This window comes from Mustelus asterias, chromosome 21 (genome assembly GCF_964213995.1).
Source record: "Mustelus asterias chromosome 21, sMusAst1.hap1.1, whole genome shotgun sequence".
Lineage (NCBI taxonomy): Eukaryota > Metazoa > Chordata > Chondrichthyes > Carcharhiniformes > Triakidae > Mustelus > Mustelus asterias.
In genome coordinates this window covers 32,306,978-32,326,422 of record NC_135821.1, presented here as the reverse complement: position 1 = coordinate 32,326,422, position 19,445 = coordinate 32,306,978, and the positions used below count along the sequence as shown (strand labels likewise).

At 45.7% G+C, this 19,445-nt stretch overlaps 1 protein-coding gene across 1 annotated transcript in view; it reads right to left on the bottom strand.

Moving 5' to 3' along the window:
• col9a2 (procollagen, type IX, alpha 2) overlaps nt 1–19,445 on the bottom strand; it is a 203,448-nt gene that overhangs the window by 149,947 nt on the left and 34,056 nt on the right. The window contains exons 6-8 of the mRNA XM_078237704.1: nt 11,152–11,187; nt 10,913–10,936; nt 6,333–6,386 (exon numbers count right to left, since the gene is read on the bottom strand). Of these exons, the coding sequence (XP_078093830.1) occupies nt 6,333–6,386; nt 10,913–10,936; nt 11,152–11,187 (114 nt within the window). The remainder of the gene's footprint in view (nt 1–6,332; nt 6,387–10,912; nt 10,937–11,151; nt 11,188–19,445) is intronic.

The following is a 19,445-nucleotide window of genomic DNA, read 5'->3' as shown; positions in this document are numbered from 1 at the left end:
CAGAACGGTTTTCCATGTTTGACGGGAAAGATAGAATAAAGCTGGGCTATGGGTGAGTGGAATGATGTGAGATGGTCAAGAATACACCCGATAGCAGTATAACAGAGGAATGTTAGGAACAGTAGGAAAAGAAATGGGAGCAGAATTAAGTTAACAGAGTTTGAGGTGGGGGATGGTTAGGTAGAGTCAAGTAATGTAGGAGAGGAGAGGGGAGTAGAATAAACATGATTTAGAAAAGTGAAATAGAAAAGTGAACAACAGGATCTACAGGCATTTAGAGATGCAAGGACTGATTAGGGACAGTCAGCATGGCTTTGTGAGTGGAAAATCATGTCTCACAAATTTAATTGAATTTTTTGAAGGGGTCACCAAGAAGGTAGATGAGGGCAGTGCAGTTGATGTTGTCTACATGGACTTTAGCAAGGCCTTTGACAAGGTACCGCATGGTAGGTTGTTGCATAAAGTTAAATCTCACGGGATCCAGGGTGAGGTATCTAAATTGATACAAAATTGGCATCTTGACAGAAGCCAGAGGGTGGTTGTAGAGAGTTGTTTTTCAAACTGGAGGCCTGTGACCAGCAGTGTGTCTCAGGGATCAGTGCTGGGCCCACTGTTATTTGTCATTTATATTAATGATTTGGATGAGAATATAGGGGGCATGGTTAGTAAGTTTGCAGATGACACCAAGATTGGTGGCATGGTGGACAGTGAGGAAGATTATCTCCATTTGCAGCGGGATCTTGATCAATTGGGCCAGTGAGCTGACGAATGCCAGATGGAGTTTAATTTAGACAAATGAGAGGTAATGCATTTTGGTAGATTGAACCAGGGCAGGACTTACTCAGTTAATGGTAGGACGTTGGGGAGAGTTACAGAACAAAGAGATCTCGGGGTACATGCTCATAGCTCCTTGAAAGTGGAGTCACAGGTGGACAGAGTGGTGAAGAAGGCATTCGGCATGCTTGGTTTCATCGGTCAGAACATTGAATACAGGAGTTGGGACGTCTTGTTGAAGTTGTACAAGACATTAGTAAGGCTACACTTGGAATACTGTGTGCAATTCTGGTCACCCTATTATTGAAAGGATATTATTAAACTAGAAAGAGTGCAGAAAAGATTTACTAGGATACTACCAGGACTTGATGGATTGAGTTATAAGGAGAGGCTGAATAGACTGGGACTTTTTTCTCTGGAGCATAGGAGGCTGAGGGGTGACCTTATAGAGGTCTATAAAATAATGAGGGGCATAGACGAGGTAGATAGTCAATATCTTTTCCCAAAGGTAGGGGTGTCTAAAACTAGAGGGCATAGGTTTAAGATGAGAGGGGAGAGATACAAAAGTGTCCAGAGGGGCAATTTTTTCACACAGAGGGTGGTGAGTGTCTGGAACAAGCTACCAGAGGTAGTAGTAGAGGCGGGTACAATTTTATCTTTTAAAAAGCATTTAGATAGTTACATGGGTACGATGGGTATAGAGGGATATGGGCCAAATGCGGGCAATTGGGATTAGCTTAGGGGTTTTTAAAAAAATAAGGGCAGCATGGACAAGTTGGGCCGAGGGGCCTGTTTCCGTGCTGTAAACCTCTATGACTCTATGACTTGCATTTATATAACACCTTATACAATCTCAAGAGGTCCCAAAGTGCCTGAGCAGAATTGAGTGCAAGGAAAATAAAGTTTAACAAAGAATTGGAGAAGACAACAGCATAAACCAATTCTGTCACAAAAAGCAGTCTGGTGAACCTTCATTGCACTCCCTCCATGGCAAATATATCCTCTCTTAGGTAAGGAGATCAATACTGTACACAACACTCCAGATGTGCTCTCACTGAGGTTCCACACAACTGCAGCAAGATTTCTTTACTCCTGTACTCAAAGCATCTTGCAATAAAGGCCAACGTACCATTTGCCTTTCTAGTTGCTTATTGCACCTACATATTTCAGGGACTCGTGCATAAGGACGCCTAAGTCCCTTTGAGCATCAACACTTCCCAATCTCTCATTGTTTAAGAAATACTCTGCATTTCTGTTTTTCCTACCAAAGTGGATAACTTCACATTTTTCAACACTATATTCCATCTGCAAAGTCTTTGCCCTCTCATTTAACCTAAGTTCCCTTGAAGCCTCTTTGTATTCTCCCCATAACTCACATTCCTACCTAGTTTTGTGTCACCAGCAAACTTGGAAATATTACCGTAAATCCCCACATCCAAATCATTGATATCGATTGTGAACAGCTGAGGCCCAAGCTCTGATCCTTGCAGTATCCCGCTATTCACAGCCTGAGAATGACACATTTATTCCTATTCACTGTTTTCTGCCCGTTAAATAAACCTCAATTGGAAAAGTCGGGAAAAGAAAAAATATGTGGATAGAGAAGGTGTACAGTCAGAAAGAGCTGAACTTTGGGCAAATGTATACAACATATGAAGGTAGAGATAGAGGCCGCTGAAGTATAGAAAATGATGGGCATAAGAGTATAGGAGAGTAAAAAGTGGAAGATTGAAATTTAGGCTGGGACAGCACAATGAAGTGAATGGTATCGTTTTGGACAGTGAATGGTATGGATTTGGACAGTGAATGGTATGGATTTGGACAGTGAATGGTATGGGTTTGGACAGTGAATGGTATGGGTTTGGACAGTGAATGGTATGGGTTTGGACAGTGAATGGTATGGGTTTGGACAGTGAATACAAACATATCACAAGGAGTAGGAGTAGGCCATTTGGCTCCTTGAGCCTTCTTCGCCATTTAATAAGTCCATGGTTGATCTGATTGTAACCTCAAATCTGCATCCTGCCTACCTTTGCTAACCTTTCACCACCTTGCTTACCAAGAATCCATCCAACTCTGCCTTAAAAATATTCAAAGACTCAGCTTCCATTGCCTTCTCAACAAGAGAGTTCCAAAGACTCAAAACACTCAGAGAAAATATTTCACCTCATCTCTGTTTTACATGAGCGACCCCCTATTTTAAACAGGGGCACCTAGTTCTAGATTCTCCCACAAGAGGAAACATCCTCTCCACATCCACCCCTTCAGGGTCTTGAACGTTTTAATCAAGTCGCCTCTTACTCTACTAAACTCCAGCGTATACAAACTGAAAGATATCTCAAACCTGTTGGCCAATTGCAAGGGCTGAGGCTCCTGCCCTTTGGGTTCCCTGACTTGCAGTCAGGGCCTCACTTGCAGTCACATTCTGCTGTCCCTGACCACTGAACAAATCAGAAGACCCTATCCCGAGGGGTATGACCGCCTGCTGGAATAAAGTGTCCAGGAAACTCTCCTCCCTCAATGTGCCACAGTGTTTACAACTCAGCTTCCAGCTCAATAACTCTGAGCCCAAGTTCCTATAGCCACAGACACTTACTGCAGATGTGTTTGCCCTGGATCACCCCGGTATCCAGAAGCTCCCGCTGCCTGCAATCACAGCACATCACCTGCCCTACTATCTCCAATGTGTGTTCATTAACACACATTGGCCTATATATAAGCCTAGTAGGTAGGGACATGACTGGCGCAACTTGTGGGCCGAAGGGCCTGTTTGTGCTGTATTTTTTCTATGTTCTATTAATTAATAATTGCTAATTAATCAATTCAGAATTAATAAAGTCTAAATGTCTCAATAGGTTTTGGCACAGCCAGTAATCTTTACAATATTGATAAAACAACACAACACTTACAATACTGATATAACTTACAGTTTCTAATAATGCCACGTACTGCTTTCCCTGCTCCATCACCAACACTGAAATCAAATACTAAATAGAGGAGGCTGAAAAAGAACAGCAGAAAAAAGCACTTCCTTCCCAACCTACACCAAACTCCCCACTCAGCACACTGTACTTCTTGGAGCAAACCTTACCTAAAGCAGCTCTTTCTCCCCAATGCACCAGACTCCTATGTGGAACCCCATTCCTAGATATACTCACTCAGTCTCTGTCTCACTGAGGCTAAAGTCTCCCCTCACTGACCATGTGCCTCTTACTGACCAGTGGTACAGGATTGAACAGTGAATTGTGTAGATTTGGTCAGTGAATGGTTATAGATTTGAACACTGTATGGTATAGATCTGGGCAGTGAGTGGTATAGATTTGGATACTGAATGGTATAAGTTTAGCACAGTAAGTGCCAAAACACCCCTGTCCAATGCAGGCATCTCCACATCATGGGTAGAGGTTTGGATAGTGAATGGTACGCATTTGGATGGAGAATGGTGCAGACTTGGATATTGAATGATATAGATTTATATCGTGAAGAGTAAACATTTGGATATAGATGGTACAGTTTTGAATGGTGAATGGTATCGATTTGAAGGTGTATGGTAAAGATCTCAGTAGTGAGTGGATATTGAATGGCATAGATTTGAAAAGTGAATGGTATGTATTTGGATGGAGAATGGGATAGACTTGGACAGCAAATAGTATAGAGATAGATAATGAATGGTATGGATTAGGATAGTGAATGGTATAGATTTCAATAGTGAATGGTTTAGATTTGGATAGTGAATGGTACATGTTTGGATGGTGAATTGTATAGATTTGGACACTGTATAGTATAGATCTGGGTAATGAGTGGTATAGATTGGATAGTGAATGGTAAGCATTTGGATAGTGAATGGGATAGATTTGGATAGTGAATGATATAAATGTAGATGGCCAATGGATGAAGTGTGGAAGGTGCCAGTTAAGAATTGATCGATATAGAAACCACTGGCAGAGACTCAATGGGCCAATTTTAACTGGAACATTTCAGCAAGTGTGAATGATACATTTGTAAAGAGCTTACTTTGAATCGGGTGCAGCAAGATAGCGAGGAATACTGGGTTCTAGAAGGATAGACAGAGCATTTTGGGATGCAGCATGTAAATAATCTCAGACAAGAGGATAAAAGGTAAAATAACATTGTGCGATGAGAGTAAAAGTGTGTGGGGAGCTAACAGCAGAGTATTACAGTATGACAGCAAGGCCAGCATAATACAGTGAGGAATGTTACAACAGGGAAGGGTAACAAAGACTAAAATTGTTCAACATGAAGATGGAGGAAACATGGATGGGGAAGGGAGTGAAGTTTGTTTAAGGTAGACAGCATGACCTGAGATAGGTATGGCAGAAACATATTTCACAAAACCAAAAGAACTGATGAAATATCACTTTTTAGAAATTCATTTATGGAACACGTGCTTCAGGGGCAAGGCAGTATGCAGGCAGCATACTTTCATATCAGAGTCAAAGTGAGATCTAACTGAGATTCCAATGCAGATTCCAGATGTGCAAGTGTCACAAGTCCAGTGCCTGGTTTGCTGTCAAAATAAAGAAAGTACCTTGATGCACATTTTATGAAACATCAAATAGACATTTCTGGGTACAGTACTGATCCATTCTGTGTTCTGGGACACTGTGTCAGCACCACGATTCCCCACTGCACCTGTTGTAAATCTACCTGATGCCATGAGGGATCCAGGGACATCCCACAGGAACAGCAGAGAGATATCTAGAGCCTGAATCACCCTCCGTCATTCTCTTGCTGGCCACACCAGAGCAGCAGAGGTAAAGAACTGGAGACAGTATAGCACAAAAGAAAGGAATACATTTTAGGAACAGCTTAGAACCTTGCACAAGAGGAACATCATGGGGAATTTAAGGTACGTAAATCCGCCCAGTCTGTGGTCAACATAATCTTACATTCAGCCACTGAGGCAGAAGCAAAACTATGTTGACCTCCACATCCGAGTACACAACTGGTTAGGTGCATTGGCCATGCTAAATTCTCCCTCAGTGTACCTGACGAGACGTCAGAGTGTGGTGACTGGAGGATTTTCACAGTAACTTCACTGCGATGTTAATATAAGCCTACTTGTGACTAATAAATGAACTTTAAACTTTACTTTAGGTATTTCCTGCCACGTGAATCTCCAGAATCACCCTTTCAAGACAATTAGGGATGGGATGCCCAATCTCTTTGCCATAGCAGCAGCACCCATATCACAAGGATGAATTAAAAATAATGCCACTCTGATAATTGTATATAATTGATTGCAGGTGGTGGGCATGTTCACAAGTAAGAACATATTGAAATGGTGGTTTCAGGGTGAGGAAGTGCATGTTTGTAATGTGTATCTCAGTAAATAAATGTCTTTAAAACCGTGTAAAGATAGGCTCCAGTTTTATCCTTCACCAGTTGGCTTTCTGGGATATAGGACACTGTGCAGTACAGAATAAGAAGCACATTACCCACTCTAAGGCCAGGAGGAAGGATGTGACTTTCAATTAGTTATTGGGTTAAAAAGTTAATGGAAGCAGAACAATATTTATTATTGAATTATAACTTACTTTAGCTCCAGGATGCCCAATTTCTCCAGGAAGGCCAATCAAACCAGGAGGACCCTTAGGAGGCATTAAACAAAGTTACATAGTTATTACAAGGAAACTGCACTGAATCAATCCTGGCCAAACCTGATACCCACAGAAGCATAACTTTGAACAGGAATATTGGGTGAGACATCAGAAGGAAGCTTGTATGATGTTCCCATTACAACACAGGACTATGGGGAGATGATAGCACTTTGGTAATGTCCCTGGGCTAGTAATCCAGGGACCCAGGCTAATGATCTGGGGATATAAGTTCAAAACCCACCACGGCAACTGGTGGAATTTAACTTCAGTTAATAAAACCTGGAATTGGAAGCATGGCTCAGTAATGGTGACCATGAAACTATCATCGCTTGTTGTAAAAACGCATCTGATTCACTAATGTCCTTTAGGGAAGGAAATCTGCCGTCCTTACCTGGTCTGGCCTACATGTGACTCCAGACCCACAGCAATGTGTTGACTCTAATCGCCCTCTGAAATAGCCCAGCAAGCCACTCAGTTCATGGGCCATTAGGGATGGGCAACAAATTCTGGCCCAGCCTGCAATACACATCCCATGGAAGAAAAAAGGAAAAAGCTATCGTCGTGCCCCTTTCACCGGTCTAGGGGAGATTGGACATCAGCAGCACTCCAACAATTTGATAGCCATTCAAAGCTAATTCTAGTAGCAGGAGTATGTGAGTTCTGCACTAAGTGTGCCATGGGCTGGGGCGGGGGGTGGTTTAACTGCTGCAGCCGGTTCAAGCCTCGCTATCTCACTGCATTTTTCAAAAAGCAGTCAGAAACTTTGCAGTGAGAAATAATAAGCAATGCCACGCATGCCAATATCTCAAGTTCTGAATGAAAATTGGGTAACATTAAAACTGTTCTGGTTTGAATAGAATAAATAATGACATTTGTAAATGTATAGATTATTAAAACACTCTGTCCAATTTTATTGAATAAGGCTTCAAAATCACAGGGATATAAATAGCACACCGATAGCTGATGAACAGGCAAATGACATCATGCAGGACCCATCAATCATAAACACAACTTACAAAGGTGGGTAGCCTGGGTGCTGCTTGATTCAGTGGTTTGACATTCAGGGAGTGCCCTACAATTCCACAACTGACACGATCAGCTGAATGACAGGCGAAGTAACTGTGCTGCTCAGTAATCAATGACTAAGTGCTGAAAGTACACTAATTATAATTCTCTCTCTCTGGTTAATGTTCACTGTGTCTCCTTATGTTAATGGGATAACAGCCTCTAAATGGGGTCAGTGATCTTAGACTGCCCCTGAAACACTGGTGTTATGACCAGCTCCATTTTATGTAGAATTACATAAAATATACAGCACAGAAACAGGCCACTGGACCCACTAGTCCGTGATGGTGCTTATGCTTCACGAGTCTCCTCTTATTCCATCGACCTTATCTCAGCCTTTCAGCATATCTTTCTATCTCTACTTCTCTCATGCACTCATGGTGGCACAGTGGCTTGCACTGCTGCCTCAAAGCACCAGGGACCCGGGTTCAATTCCAGCCTTGGGTGACTGTCTGTGGGAGTTTGTATGTTCTCCCGGTGTCTGCGTGGGTTTCCTCCCAGTCTCGAATCTAAAGCGCAAGTTAGGTGGATTAGCCATGCTAAATTGCCCCTTAATGTCCCATGATGTGTAGGTTAGGGGAATATGTGGGTTACTGGGAGATGCTCTGTCAGAGAGTTGGTGCAGACTCGATGAGCCAAATCATAGAAATCATAGAAATCATAGAAACCCTACAGTGCAGAAGGAGGCCATTCGGCCCATCGAGTCTGCACCGACCACAATCCCACCCAGGCCCTATCCCCACATATTTACCCACTAATCCCTCTAACCTACGCATCCCAGGACTCTAAGGGGCAATTTTTAACCTGGCCAATCAACCTAACCCGCACATCTTTGGACTGTGGGAGGAAACCGGAGCACCCGGAGGAAACCCACGCAGACACGAGGAGAATGTGCAAACTCCACACAGACAGTGACCCGAGCCAGGAATCGAACCTGGGACCCTGGAGCTGTGAAGCAGCAGTGCTAACCATTGTGCTACCGTGCCACCCTAATGGCCTCCTTCTGCACTGCAGGGATTCTATGACTTTTCTTTTGAATGTATCCAAGGTACCTGCTTCAACTACTTCCTGTGGCAGCAAGTTCCACTTTCTCAATTAAGATTTTTTGTTTCTTTTCTCCCTTTTGGATTTATTAATTCCCAACTTGTATTTATGGCTACTAGTTTTGAGTTCTCTCACATTTGGAATCATTCTACCCACACCTCACCTGTCCAAACCATTCACAATTTTTAAGACCTCTAGCTGGTCACCTCTAAATCATCTCTGAAGAATAATGCCTCAATCTGGTCAATATTTCCCAATAGCTGAATTCTCTCAGTTCTGTTATCGATCTTGTATACGTTTTTCATTTGCATTTTCTGGTATGGAGGCTAACCTGTGCACTACTCTAAGTGCAGGTGTCATGGATCTGCCTGGTAACAACAGTAACAAGAATTTAACACGACGTGATAGGCTATGATTTGCCCAGCAGGTAGAAATGTGCCTCGCAACAGTAGTAGCCAGAATTCAAAAGATGTGATTTTCCCAGTAATGAGATTAGCAAGCATCTAATCAAAGCAAGGTGTAAATTGCTCCATTGGTAGGAAACAGTCTACCTAGATGACTGAGAGGTCAGTGGAGGTATACACATGCTAATTTCTAGAGTCAAGGAATTTGAGAGATGCAGACAGCTAAATACAAAGATTGAAGAATCAAAGAGGAAAAATGGTATAATTGCCAGCTCCCTCAGAAGCAGGCAGGCCAGGTTAATCTATCAGCTGAGGGGCCAGTTTACATCTAACAGCCCGAGAGGCCAGTCCATAACTCACAGCCAGGAGGCGAGGCCTACATCTAGGTCTTCGAGCAAAGGCAGTGCAGAAACCTTCGTAATGAAAGTTTAAATATCTTCGCTGGACCAGGAAAATACGTTTCCCAGACTTGACTGTCAGCCTTGAATTGTGTGGTAACTATAAACTGGATTTGACTAATAGATTTATTTAATTTGGATGTTTTTTGGGAAGGGGGAGGTCCTGAGAAGTTCAGGGATCATAGATATATATTTGGAACAAGAGGTAATTTCTACTTAAACTTTAATGATTCATATATTTAATTGTCTTAAGAGTATTGTGATCCTGTTTGTGTGCATTCGTCTTTAATTTAATAAATAGATAGTCTTTAATAATTGTTATCTGATGATTTCAGCTATTGGTTGGTTATTTTCATTGGGGTTTCACATGATTCCTCTCACCGTTCCAAAACCTATAACCATCACAAACCAGTGTTTCAATTTGGGACACCCCCGTAGATAAAATCATCACGGTTCGTGGTACAGGATAACCAGAGACCTATGCAAGTTTAACACAAATTCACTCCCTTTGAATTCTGTATCTTTAGAAATAAATCCCAGTGCTTTATTAACATTTTCATTTTTTGCTGATCTGCGATGTTTCTCTTAATGATTTGTTCTCCTGTATCCCGGCTCACTTTGCTCTCTTCACCTTCAGTTTGGTCTTTTCTAAGGCATACATAATGTTTCTATCTTTTCTACCAAATTGCATCACCCCACATGTATCTATTCAATTCATTTGCCACTTAACCTGTTCAGACTGCCAATTTTCTGACATCTTCTTGTATCAAGGTTCATTATTCTGCAGAGTTAGCGATAATCCTAATCTTGGTTTCACCTACAGACATTGAATTACTTGTTCCTAAATCTAAATCAAAATTATGAATAACAATGATCCCAGCACTGACCCTAGTGGAGCACCACTTTCTACCTTGCTCCAATCTGACCAACTATCCTTTAACCTTACTTTCTACTTTCTAACATGTGGTCAATTTTCTATCCATTCAGCTATTTGTTGATTGACTCTACACGCTTCTTATCATGAGCCTATTGTGTGGCACCTTATTGAAGATCTTTTGAAAAGCTAATGAAACAACATCTACTTATCTACTCCTCTAAAACATTCTACCTAGTTAGTGTTTTCTATCTTATTTGAAATGGGCCTCCTAACAGTTGCCCAAAGTACCTGTAGCTTTGGAGAGATATGGAAATATGGAAATATGGGTTCTGGAGGTTAGTAAGGATCCAGATTGGTATTTGTATGTCAGGGTTGATTGTAATTGTCTTCAACAAATCACTTCCACTGATAATGAAGACTGCCAAAGGTAAGTGTCAAATTATTTTTGTTCCAGTCTCTTGCTCTCTCATCATAGCCCTGCGTCTCTGTTCTTCTTCAAGTGTGTAACCAGTTTCTTTCCAAAAGTTGCAATTGAATGTTTCAACTTCCTTCTCATTGGGCACAAATTGGAAATGGGAAAAAAACATTCAACAGCAAAACGTTGTCAGCTCAGTTCCCCACACCCGTCCTGGAAAAATTAAAACTCAATCCCTCCTTAAACCACAAACATCACAACCTTCTCACAACAGCAGATAGCAATTGACATTTCTGTAAATCTGCTGAACTTACACTTGGTCCCATGGTTCCAGATCCCTAAAAACAAACAAGACACAAAATATGGTCATCAGTGAGGTCTTGTTAAATCTGAGCACTGGACAATTAATTGACAAAGCATTAAATTGTCTTACGATGAGTGAAGGTGCCAGGGTTAATTTAAGCAAAGCTGGAGGTTATATAATGGTGAGGGGAGAGTGGGGGGTATGGGGATGTGGCAGGGGGTGAGGGGGGGGGGGGGGTTATATACTCACCACTGGTCCTGGAGGTCCAAGAAAGCCAACCTGACCCTGGAGAAAAAGAAAATTAATGATTACATCAAGCTTAACTACGAGTGCTGCAGAGTGATGCTGAAATTAAAACTTATTGAGCTGAACGTTAACTTTGTGCTTTACTTCAAAATAGTTGGTTTCAGCTCCTTTTACACCTTTCCCCACTTTTATTTCCATTGACATCAGAGGATGGAGTTCTCCCATTTTGACCCTCAGTGCGGTGGCGGGTGGCTCCGACAGTGTCTGACCCACCGATCAGAATAGCGTGATCCCACGCCAGATGCTGCACTTGGAACCTCATTAATTATGCACGCGCAAGTTCCCCACTCACTCTCCTTGCGGGCTGGCAGCTGATTCCTCCACCCGCTCTCAGCTGACAGGTTGGAAGGTCCAAGTGCCATATTTGCCCCTCCTTGCCCTCTCAGTGCCATAGTGAGCCCACACAGCTCCCTCCCTCACCTTCCACATTGCCTCCGTTAGGCCGCACCCAAATCACTCCCCCAGCCTCACCTCTCACTCCGCCACCAGTCGAACTTCAGACGTTTGTTGTGGTGCCTGCATGCGACCCGCAGCATGGTTCTGTCCAGTTAACCACTGCTGTGGGACATCAGGGGCAAGAAGACCCTTGTGCTTCCCAACCGTAAGTGCAGTGCATCATACTCGATGGATCTCAAACAATGATGAGGCGGAGTAGAGAAGAGAGAAAAGGAATTTGGTGAAATGGTGCGATGACAATAATCTCTCCCCCAGTGTCAGTAAAATGAAAGAGATAGTCATCGACTTCAGGAAGTGTAGGGAGGACATGCCCTTGTCTACACATCAATGGTGGTGAAGTGGAAATGGTCGAGAGCTTCAAGTTTCTAAATGCCCAGATCACCAACAACCTGTCCTGGTCCCTCCACACTGACGCTATAGTTAAGAAAGCCCACCAATGCCACTACTTTCTCAGGAGGCTAAGGAAATTCAGCACGTTCACGAGGATTTTCACCAATTTTTACACTTGCACCATAGAAAGCATCCTTTCCGGATGTATCACAGTTTTTTTTAAAGTTTATTTATTAGTCGCAAGTAAGGCTTACATCAACATTGCAATGAAATTACTGCGAAATTCCCCTAGTTGCCACCGTCCGGCGCCTGTTCGAGTCAATGCACCTAACCAGAATGTCTTTCAGAATGTGGGAGGAAACTGGAGCACCCGGAAGAAACCCACTCAGGCACAGGGAGAATGTGCAAACTCCACACAGACAGTGACCCAAGCCGGGAATCGAACCCAGGTCCCTGGTGCTGTGAAGCAGCAATGCTAACCACTGTGCTACCGTGCCAGCTTTGAATGGCTCCTGCTCTGACCAAGACCGCAAGAAACTACAAAGTGTTGTGAACATAGCCCAGTCCATTGCGCAAACCAGCCTCCCATCCCTTCACTCCGTCTACACTTCCCGCTGCCTCGGAAAAGCAGCCAGCATGATTAAGGACTCCACGCATCCCAGACATACTGTCTTGCACCTTCTTCCATCAGGAAAAAGATTCAGAAGTCTGGAGTCACGTACCAACTGACTCAAGAACAGCTTCTTCTCTGCTTCCATCAGACTTTTGAATGGACCTACCTTATATTAAGTTGATCTTTCTCTACACACTAGCTATGACTGTAACACTACTTTATGCACCCTCTCCTTTCCTTCTCCCGTATGCACTCTGAACAATATGCTTTGTCTGTATAGCACACAAGAAACAATACTTTTCACTGTATACTAATACATGTGACAATTATAAATCAAATCAATCAAAAATCTGACTCGGTAACACAGGAGGGTCCATGGGTCCAGCAGCACGGTGCTGTCCATGAAGACCAGCTCGGCACGGAGCTGGAGGCAGGAACCAGTCTGCCCCGGGCAGAGTGGTGAACAGCGCATCAGGAGCAGCGCAGCACTGTGGCAGAAAGTTGTTATACTCACCCTGAAGCCTCTGGCAAACTGAGGATCACCTTGTGCATGCCACTTTTTAGCAATCGGATTTGTTGCCGATATAATTTGCTGCTGACATGGCACAAGATTGAATGGCCTGACAGGATGCCGGTGGGTAGCTGTTTTAATGAGCATTCATGAGATGCAAATAAATGCAAATGGAGTCCATGTCACCATCCACCATTAAGAGAATTGCAACATAATTGCACGCTGGCGGGGATGCTGATTTTATGGCTCTCGCCAGATTCACCACTCCCTGTACCTTGGGAAGGAATCTGACAGTGGGACTGTAACATGCGGAGGGTTCTCACGGTGAGGCTGTAACATGGGGAGGGTAGGGAGACATTATGTCACAGCAGGAGGCTATTTAGCCTACTCAGTCTTTGTTGGCTCACTGAAGCGCAATCTATTCAATCCTCCTCCGCACTCTTTCCCCACGATGTGGAGATGCCGGCGTTGGACTGGCTCTTTCCCCATAGCCATGCAAGTTTCTTTATCTCAAGTGCTTGTTTCCCTTTGAAATCATTCTTTGTGTTTCTCTTCACCATGTCACAAGAAGCACGTTCCAGGTCATTTTCACCATGTGTACAAAGGTTCGCCCTCACATCTCCCTGTATCTCTTGCCCAAAACTATACATCTCCAAGTCATTCAATAATCAGGCTAATGTTTATTTATTACAGTCACAAGTAGGCTTACATTTACATTACAATTAAGTTACTGTGAAAATCCCCTAATTGCCACACTCTGGCGCCTGTTCGGGTACACTGAGGGAGAATCTATAATGGCCAATGCACCACCAGCACCTAACCTTTTGGATTGTGGGAGAAAACCGGAGCACCCGGAGGAAACCCACGCAGAACGTGCAGACACCGCACAGACAGTGACCCAAGCCAGGAATTGAACCCAGGTCCCTGGTGCTGTGAGGCAGCAGCATTAACCGCTGCGCCACCGTGCTACCCCAGGAACATTTTTTCGTTCTCTATTCTATCTAAACTTGTTTTAAGCTGATGTGCCTCTCTCAAATTTCCCTGAATCTTTGCTCCAGGTAAAACAACCCCAACTTCTCCAACTTTTGGACCTAAAATCCCTCACCCCGGAACCATTCTGAATAATCTCCTCTGCACCCTCTCGAGGAGCCTCCTGTCCTTCCTAAGCAAGCTGTGTGATGCAATGCAATCTACCCCTCTTCATTTCAACATTCAGATTTATCTATGTTCAAATCTTTGCTTCCATTTAATTGTTACCTTAGATTTTACTTGAAATATCCAGAACTAATTGCACACAGCATGATTTACTTCCTCATGCACAGTGAATGACACAGCTCAATTCCAGTAACTGATTCATCCAGTTTCTGGAGTAAAACCGTTGAATTATGAGGATACACAATTTCTAAACTGAAACCTTGATTTTTCTTCAATCCAGCAATACTTTCATCAACATCTTTGCAAACCCTCCTGAGATCATTTCATTCAGCTTCTGGTTTGTGTCACAAATCCACAAAATAAAACTGACTTCAGGTTCAACTCTTCAACAATCACTGGCTAAGTGACTTTAATCTGCTTTGAGAAGCCCAATGCAACAGAAAAGTCAGCACTTCCCCTAGGAATCAAATGACATTCAAAAAAGCACCTTTACCTTTGCTCTTAACTTTCATCATTTAAACCCTCCGATCAGATGGTTGTAATCTCTAATTAATGGAATCAAAAATCATTCAACACTTGAATGACACAGGCTTGGAGGGCCAGAGGGCCTGTTCCTATGCTGTATTTTTCTTTTGATCTTTATTACACAGGCATCTCCTAATGCTTGTACATTTCAATTTCTAATTAGCACATTTTTTACACACACCTTCACGCCTAGATGGTTTTTTACCATTTGGGGATTAGTGGGGGAAGTGGTGGGAGGATTCCTGAGCTGATTGTCAGCCCATTGAACCACGTTGAACACTCCTTCCATGGTCAACAAATCCTGGGGTTGGACTGTGGTGAACCATCGTTGGTTCCCACTGTGGGATTGTTCTAATGTTGTTGTTGGGCTAGGGTGTTTACACTGTGGGATTGTTCTAATGTTGTTGTTGGGCTAGGGTGTTTACACTGTGGGATTAATATACCTGTGGTGGTTGCTGTTGTGGCACATCCCAGTCGGGCCCCGCCTCCTGGGAGAGGTATAAGACCCCCTGCTCGGGCGGGACCTCGTCAGTCTGGAGTGGTGTACTTATGTTCTAATAGTTCCATTGTTAGGCAATAAAAGCCTTCAGTTACCGAAGCCTTGTGTCTTGTGCTCGATTGACGTGCATCAATTTTATTGCCTAACACTAAGCTCTCGACGGAAAGGAGAGTATGGAACAAATACTAAAGCCAGAGCGTCTGACGCTGGATCCACGTGCGGTCGGCGCCTCTAACACCTTCGACCACTGGCTGAAGTGTTTCGAGGACTACCTGGCAGCCTCTGCAGCGGTCATCACAGATGACGACAGACTCCGGGTCCTCCATGCGAGGGTAAGCGACACTGTCTACCTCGCGATCCGTGCGGCCACCACTTACCCGAGGGCCCTCGAGCTTTTAAAAAAGCGCTACACGAGACCTCCCAACGAGATCCACGCTCGTTACCTCCTCGCTACACGACGTCGGCAGTCGGGCGAAACCATGGAGGATTACGCCAATGAGCTCTTGCAGCTTGCCAGGGGCTGCGACTGCAAAGCTGTGTCGGCTGAGCAGTACATGTAGGACCTCGCCCGAGATGCGTTTGTGGCAGGGGTAGGGTCTTCGTACATCCGTCTCAAGCTGCTGGAAAAGGGGAATCTCAACCTGACCCAAGCTATGGAGACGGCTGAAATGCTTGAGGCGGCTTCGAAGAGCTTGGTCATGTATCCGGAGGACCACGTGGAGACAACGTGGCAGGAGCAGTCACAAATCCCTCCTCGCCCCACGGGCTCGAAGTGCAGTATTATGGCGTGCTCCCATATAGACCCGACGACGGTGGCAGCCCCAGGCGACCCGCGGTGCTACTTCTGCGGAGGAGCCAAGCATCCACGACAAAAGTGTCCTGCTAAAGCGGTGGTCTGTAATCAATGCGGTAAAAAGGGGCACTACGCGAAGGTCTGCAGATCGAAGCCCAAGAACGGCAGTGCGGCCTGTGACCCTCCAGAAAGGGGATCATCACCATCGACGTCGAAGTACCCACGGGGTCCGTCCACGTGCGAGTCCAGGACAACGCCATTGTGGTCGGCGGAGTCGGAGGAGGATGACCACCAGGAGTCGCTACGCTTGGCGCCCTCAACCATGTGCGATTCATGGGGGCGGCCATTTTGGTCGACGACGACCAGGAGCGACCAGCAGGGGTCCTCAGCATCAACCTCAGCTGCCTGCAGTGACGTCCAAGGGCCAACGGTGGCGTTGATCACCCTGAACCAGGCTAAGCACCACAGGCTTGACTGTTCAATGATGAACATTAAGGTAAATGGTCGTACAGTTTATTGTCTGTTTGACAGCGGGAGCACTGAGAGCTTTATTCACCCTGACACTGTAAAGAGGTGTGGACTCCAGGTTCTACCTGCCAAACAGACAATTTCTATGGCATCACGGTCCCGATCTGTACCGGTTCAAGGACGTTGTGTGGTAACTCTGAAAGTGCAGGGCACAATTTACGAGCAATACAGGCTCCTTGTGTTGCCGCATCTTTACGCACCAATTCTCCTCGGACTAAACTTTATGGCCCACAAGAGTGTGATCCTACAGTACGGTGGGCCACTCCCTTCGCTGACAGTGGGGGACCAGCTGCAGCCTCCAAATTGTCCAAAGCATGCAATCTTTCCACATTAAAGATCACCACACCCTCTTTATTTAAGAATCTGGTACCAGGCTGCAAGCCCATCGCTACTAAAAGTAGGCGTTACAGCGCTGAAGATCGGATCTTCATCAGATCTGAGGTTCAGCGGCTCCTCAAAGAAGGGATCATACAGCCCAGTGTTAGTCCGTGGAGAGCACAGGTCGTGGTGGTTAAGAGCGGGAACAAACCCCGGATGGTCATTGATTACAGTCAGACCATTAATCGATATACGCAGCTGGATGCATATCCTCTCCCGTGCATGTCTGATATGGTCAATCAGATTGCGCAGTACCGGGTGTTCTCCACCATAGACCTTAAGTCCGCCTACCACCAACTCCCCATCCGCCCAGAGGACCGACATTACACGGCTTTTGAGGCGGATGGTCGTCTGTATCAGTTTCTTAGGGTTCCATTTGGTGTCACCAATGGGGTCTCGGTCTTCCAGAGTGCTATGGACCGAATGGTGGACCAGAACGGGCTGCGGGCTACCTTCCCGTACCTGGATAATGTCACATCTGCGGCCGTGATCAGCAGGACCATGACACAAATCTCCAGAACTTTTTGCGCACTGCATCTCGCCTGAATCTGACCTACAACAGGGAGAAGTGTGTATTCCGTACGCGCCGGTTAGCCATCCTGGGATACGTAGTGGAAAACGGGGTCATTGGCCCTGATCCCGACCGTATGCGCCCCCTTGCTGAACTTCCTTTGCCCGCTAGCGCAAAAGCACTGAGGAGATGCCTAGGCTTCTTCTCCTATTATGCGCAGTGGGTCCCCAACTACGCGGACAAAGCCCGTCCGCTTATTAAGTCCACGACTTTTCCACTCACGCCAGAGGCCCAATTGGCCTTCAAGGCATTGAAACACGACATTGCGAAAGCCACGATGCACGCGGTGGACGAATCCATCCCTTTTCAGGTGGAAAGTGATGCATCTGATTTCGCCCTGGCCGCCACACTAAACCAGGCAGGCCCGTCGCATTTTTTTCCCGCACCCTCCAAGGTCCCGAAATTCGGCATTCAGCGGTGGAAAAGGAGGCCCAGGCCATTGTGGAGGCCGTCAGACACTGGCGCCATTACCTGGCAGGGAAGCGGTTCACCCTGATCACGGACCAGCGGTCCGTGGCGTTTATGTTCAATAACACGCAGAGGGGCAAGATCAAGAACGACAAGATCTTGCGGTGGAGAATTGAGCTCTCCACCTATAATTACGATATCATGTATCGTCCAGGGAAACTCAATGAGCCCTCGGATGCCCTCTCACGCGGAACATGCACTACTATGCAGGAGGACCGCTTGAACGCCCTCCATAATGACCTGTGCCATCCTGGGGTCACTCGGCTCTACCACTTCATCAAAGCCCGCAACCTGCCTTACTCGGTGGAGGACGTCAGGTCAGTAACAAGGAGCTGTCGGATTTGCGCGGAATGCAAACCGCACTTTTACCGACCTGACCGGGCACATTTGGTCAAGGCCACTCGCCCCTTCGAGAGGCTGAGTGTGGATTTTAAGGGCCCCCTTCCCTCAACAGATCGGAATGTGTACTTTCTTAACATCATAGACGAGTACTCCCGGTTCCCATTTGTTGTCCCCTGTGCGGACACGTCGACTGCCACGGTGATCAAGGCATTCCGTGATCTTTTTACCCTGTTCGGGTACCCCAGCTATATACATAGCGACAGGGGCTCGTCGTTCATGAGTAATGACTTGAGGCAATTCCTGCTCTCATACGGGATTGCCTCTAGTAGGACCACGAGTTACAACCCTAGGGGCAATGGACAGGTGGAAAGAGAGAATGCTACAGTCTGGAAGGCTGTCCTATTGGCGCTGAAGTCCAAAGGCCTTCCAGTCTCCCATTGGCAGGAGGTCCTCCCAAATGCGCTTCACTCCATTCGCTCCCTCCTGTGTACGGCAACCAATGCTACTCCCCACGAGAGGATGTTCTCATTCCCTCGGAAGTCGTCCTCGGGGATATCTTTACCAGCCTGGTTGACGTACCCAGGACCCGTCCTTCTGCGGCGACATGTAAGGGCCCGCAAGTCCGACCCCTTGGTCGAACCGGTCCACCTCCTCCACGCCAACCCTCAGTATGCCTATGTGGCATATCCTGACGGGCGAGAGGACACAGTCTCGATCCGAGACCTGGCGCCCGCAGGGGACGTAGCAACTCCTGTCGCTCCCATACCCCCTGTCACGAATCCCTTATCTCTTATTTCTCCCCCGGACGTGGCGTGGTCAGCACTGGGACCAGTGCATAACAGTTATACTCCACTGTACAGCTTGCCTGAGACTCGGAGATCGGCGCCATCGCAGAATGTACCGGGATCCCCTGCACTACCGTTTCATCAGGGTCAACCGGCCCGTGAGTCCGCGAGAGGACAGCCGGACGCTGTTTTGGAGAGAACGCCACCGCAAGCACCTGCTCCGGTGTCACCGCCGGTATTGAGGAGGTCACAACGACGGTGCGGTCCTCCAGACCGTCTGGAC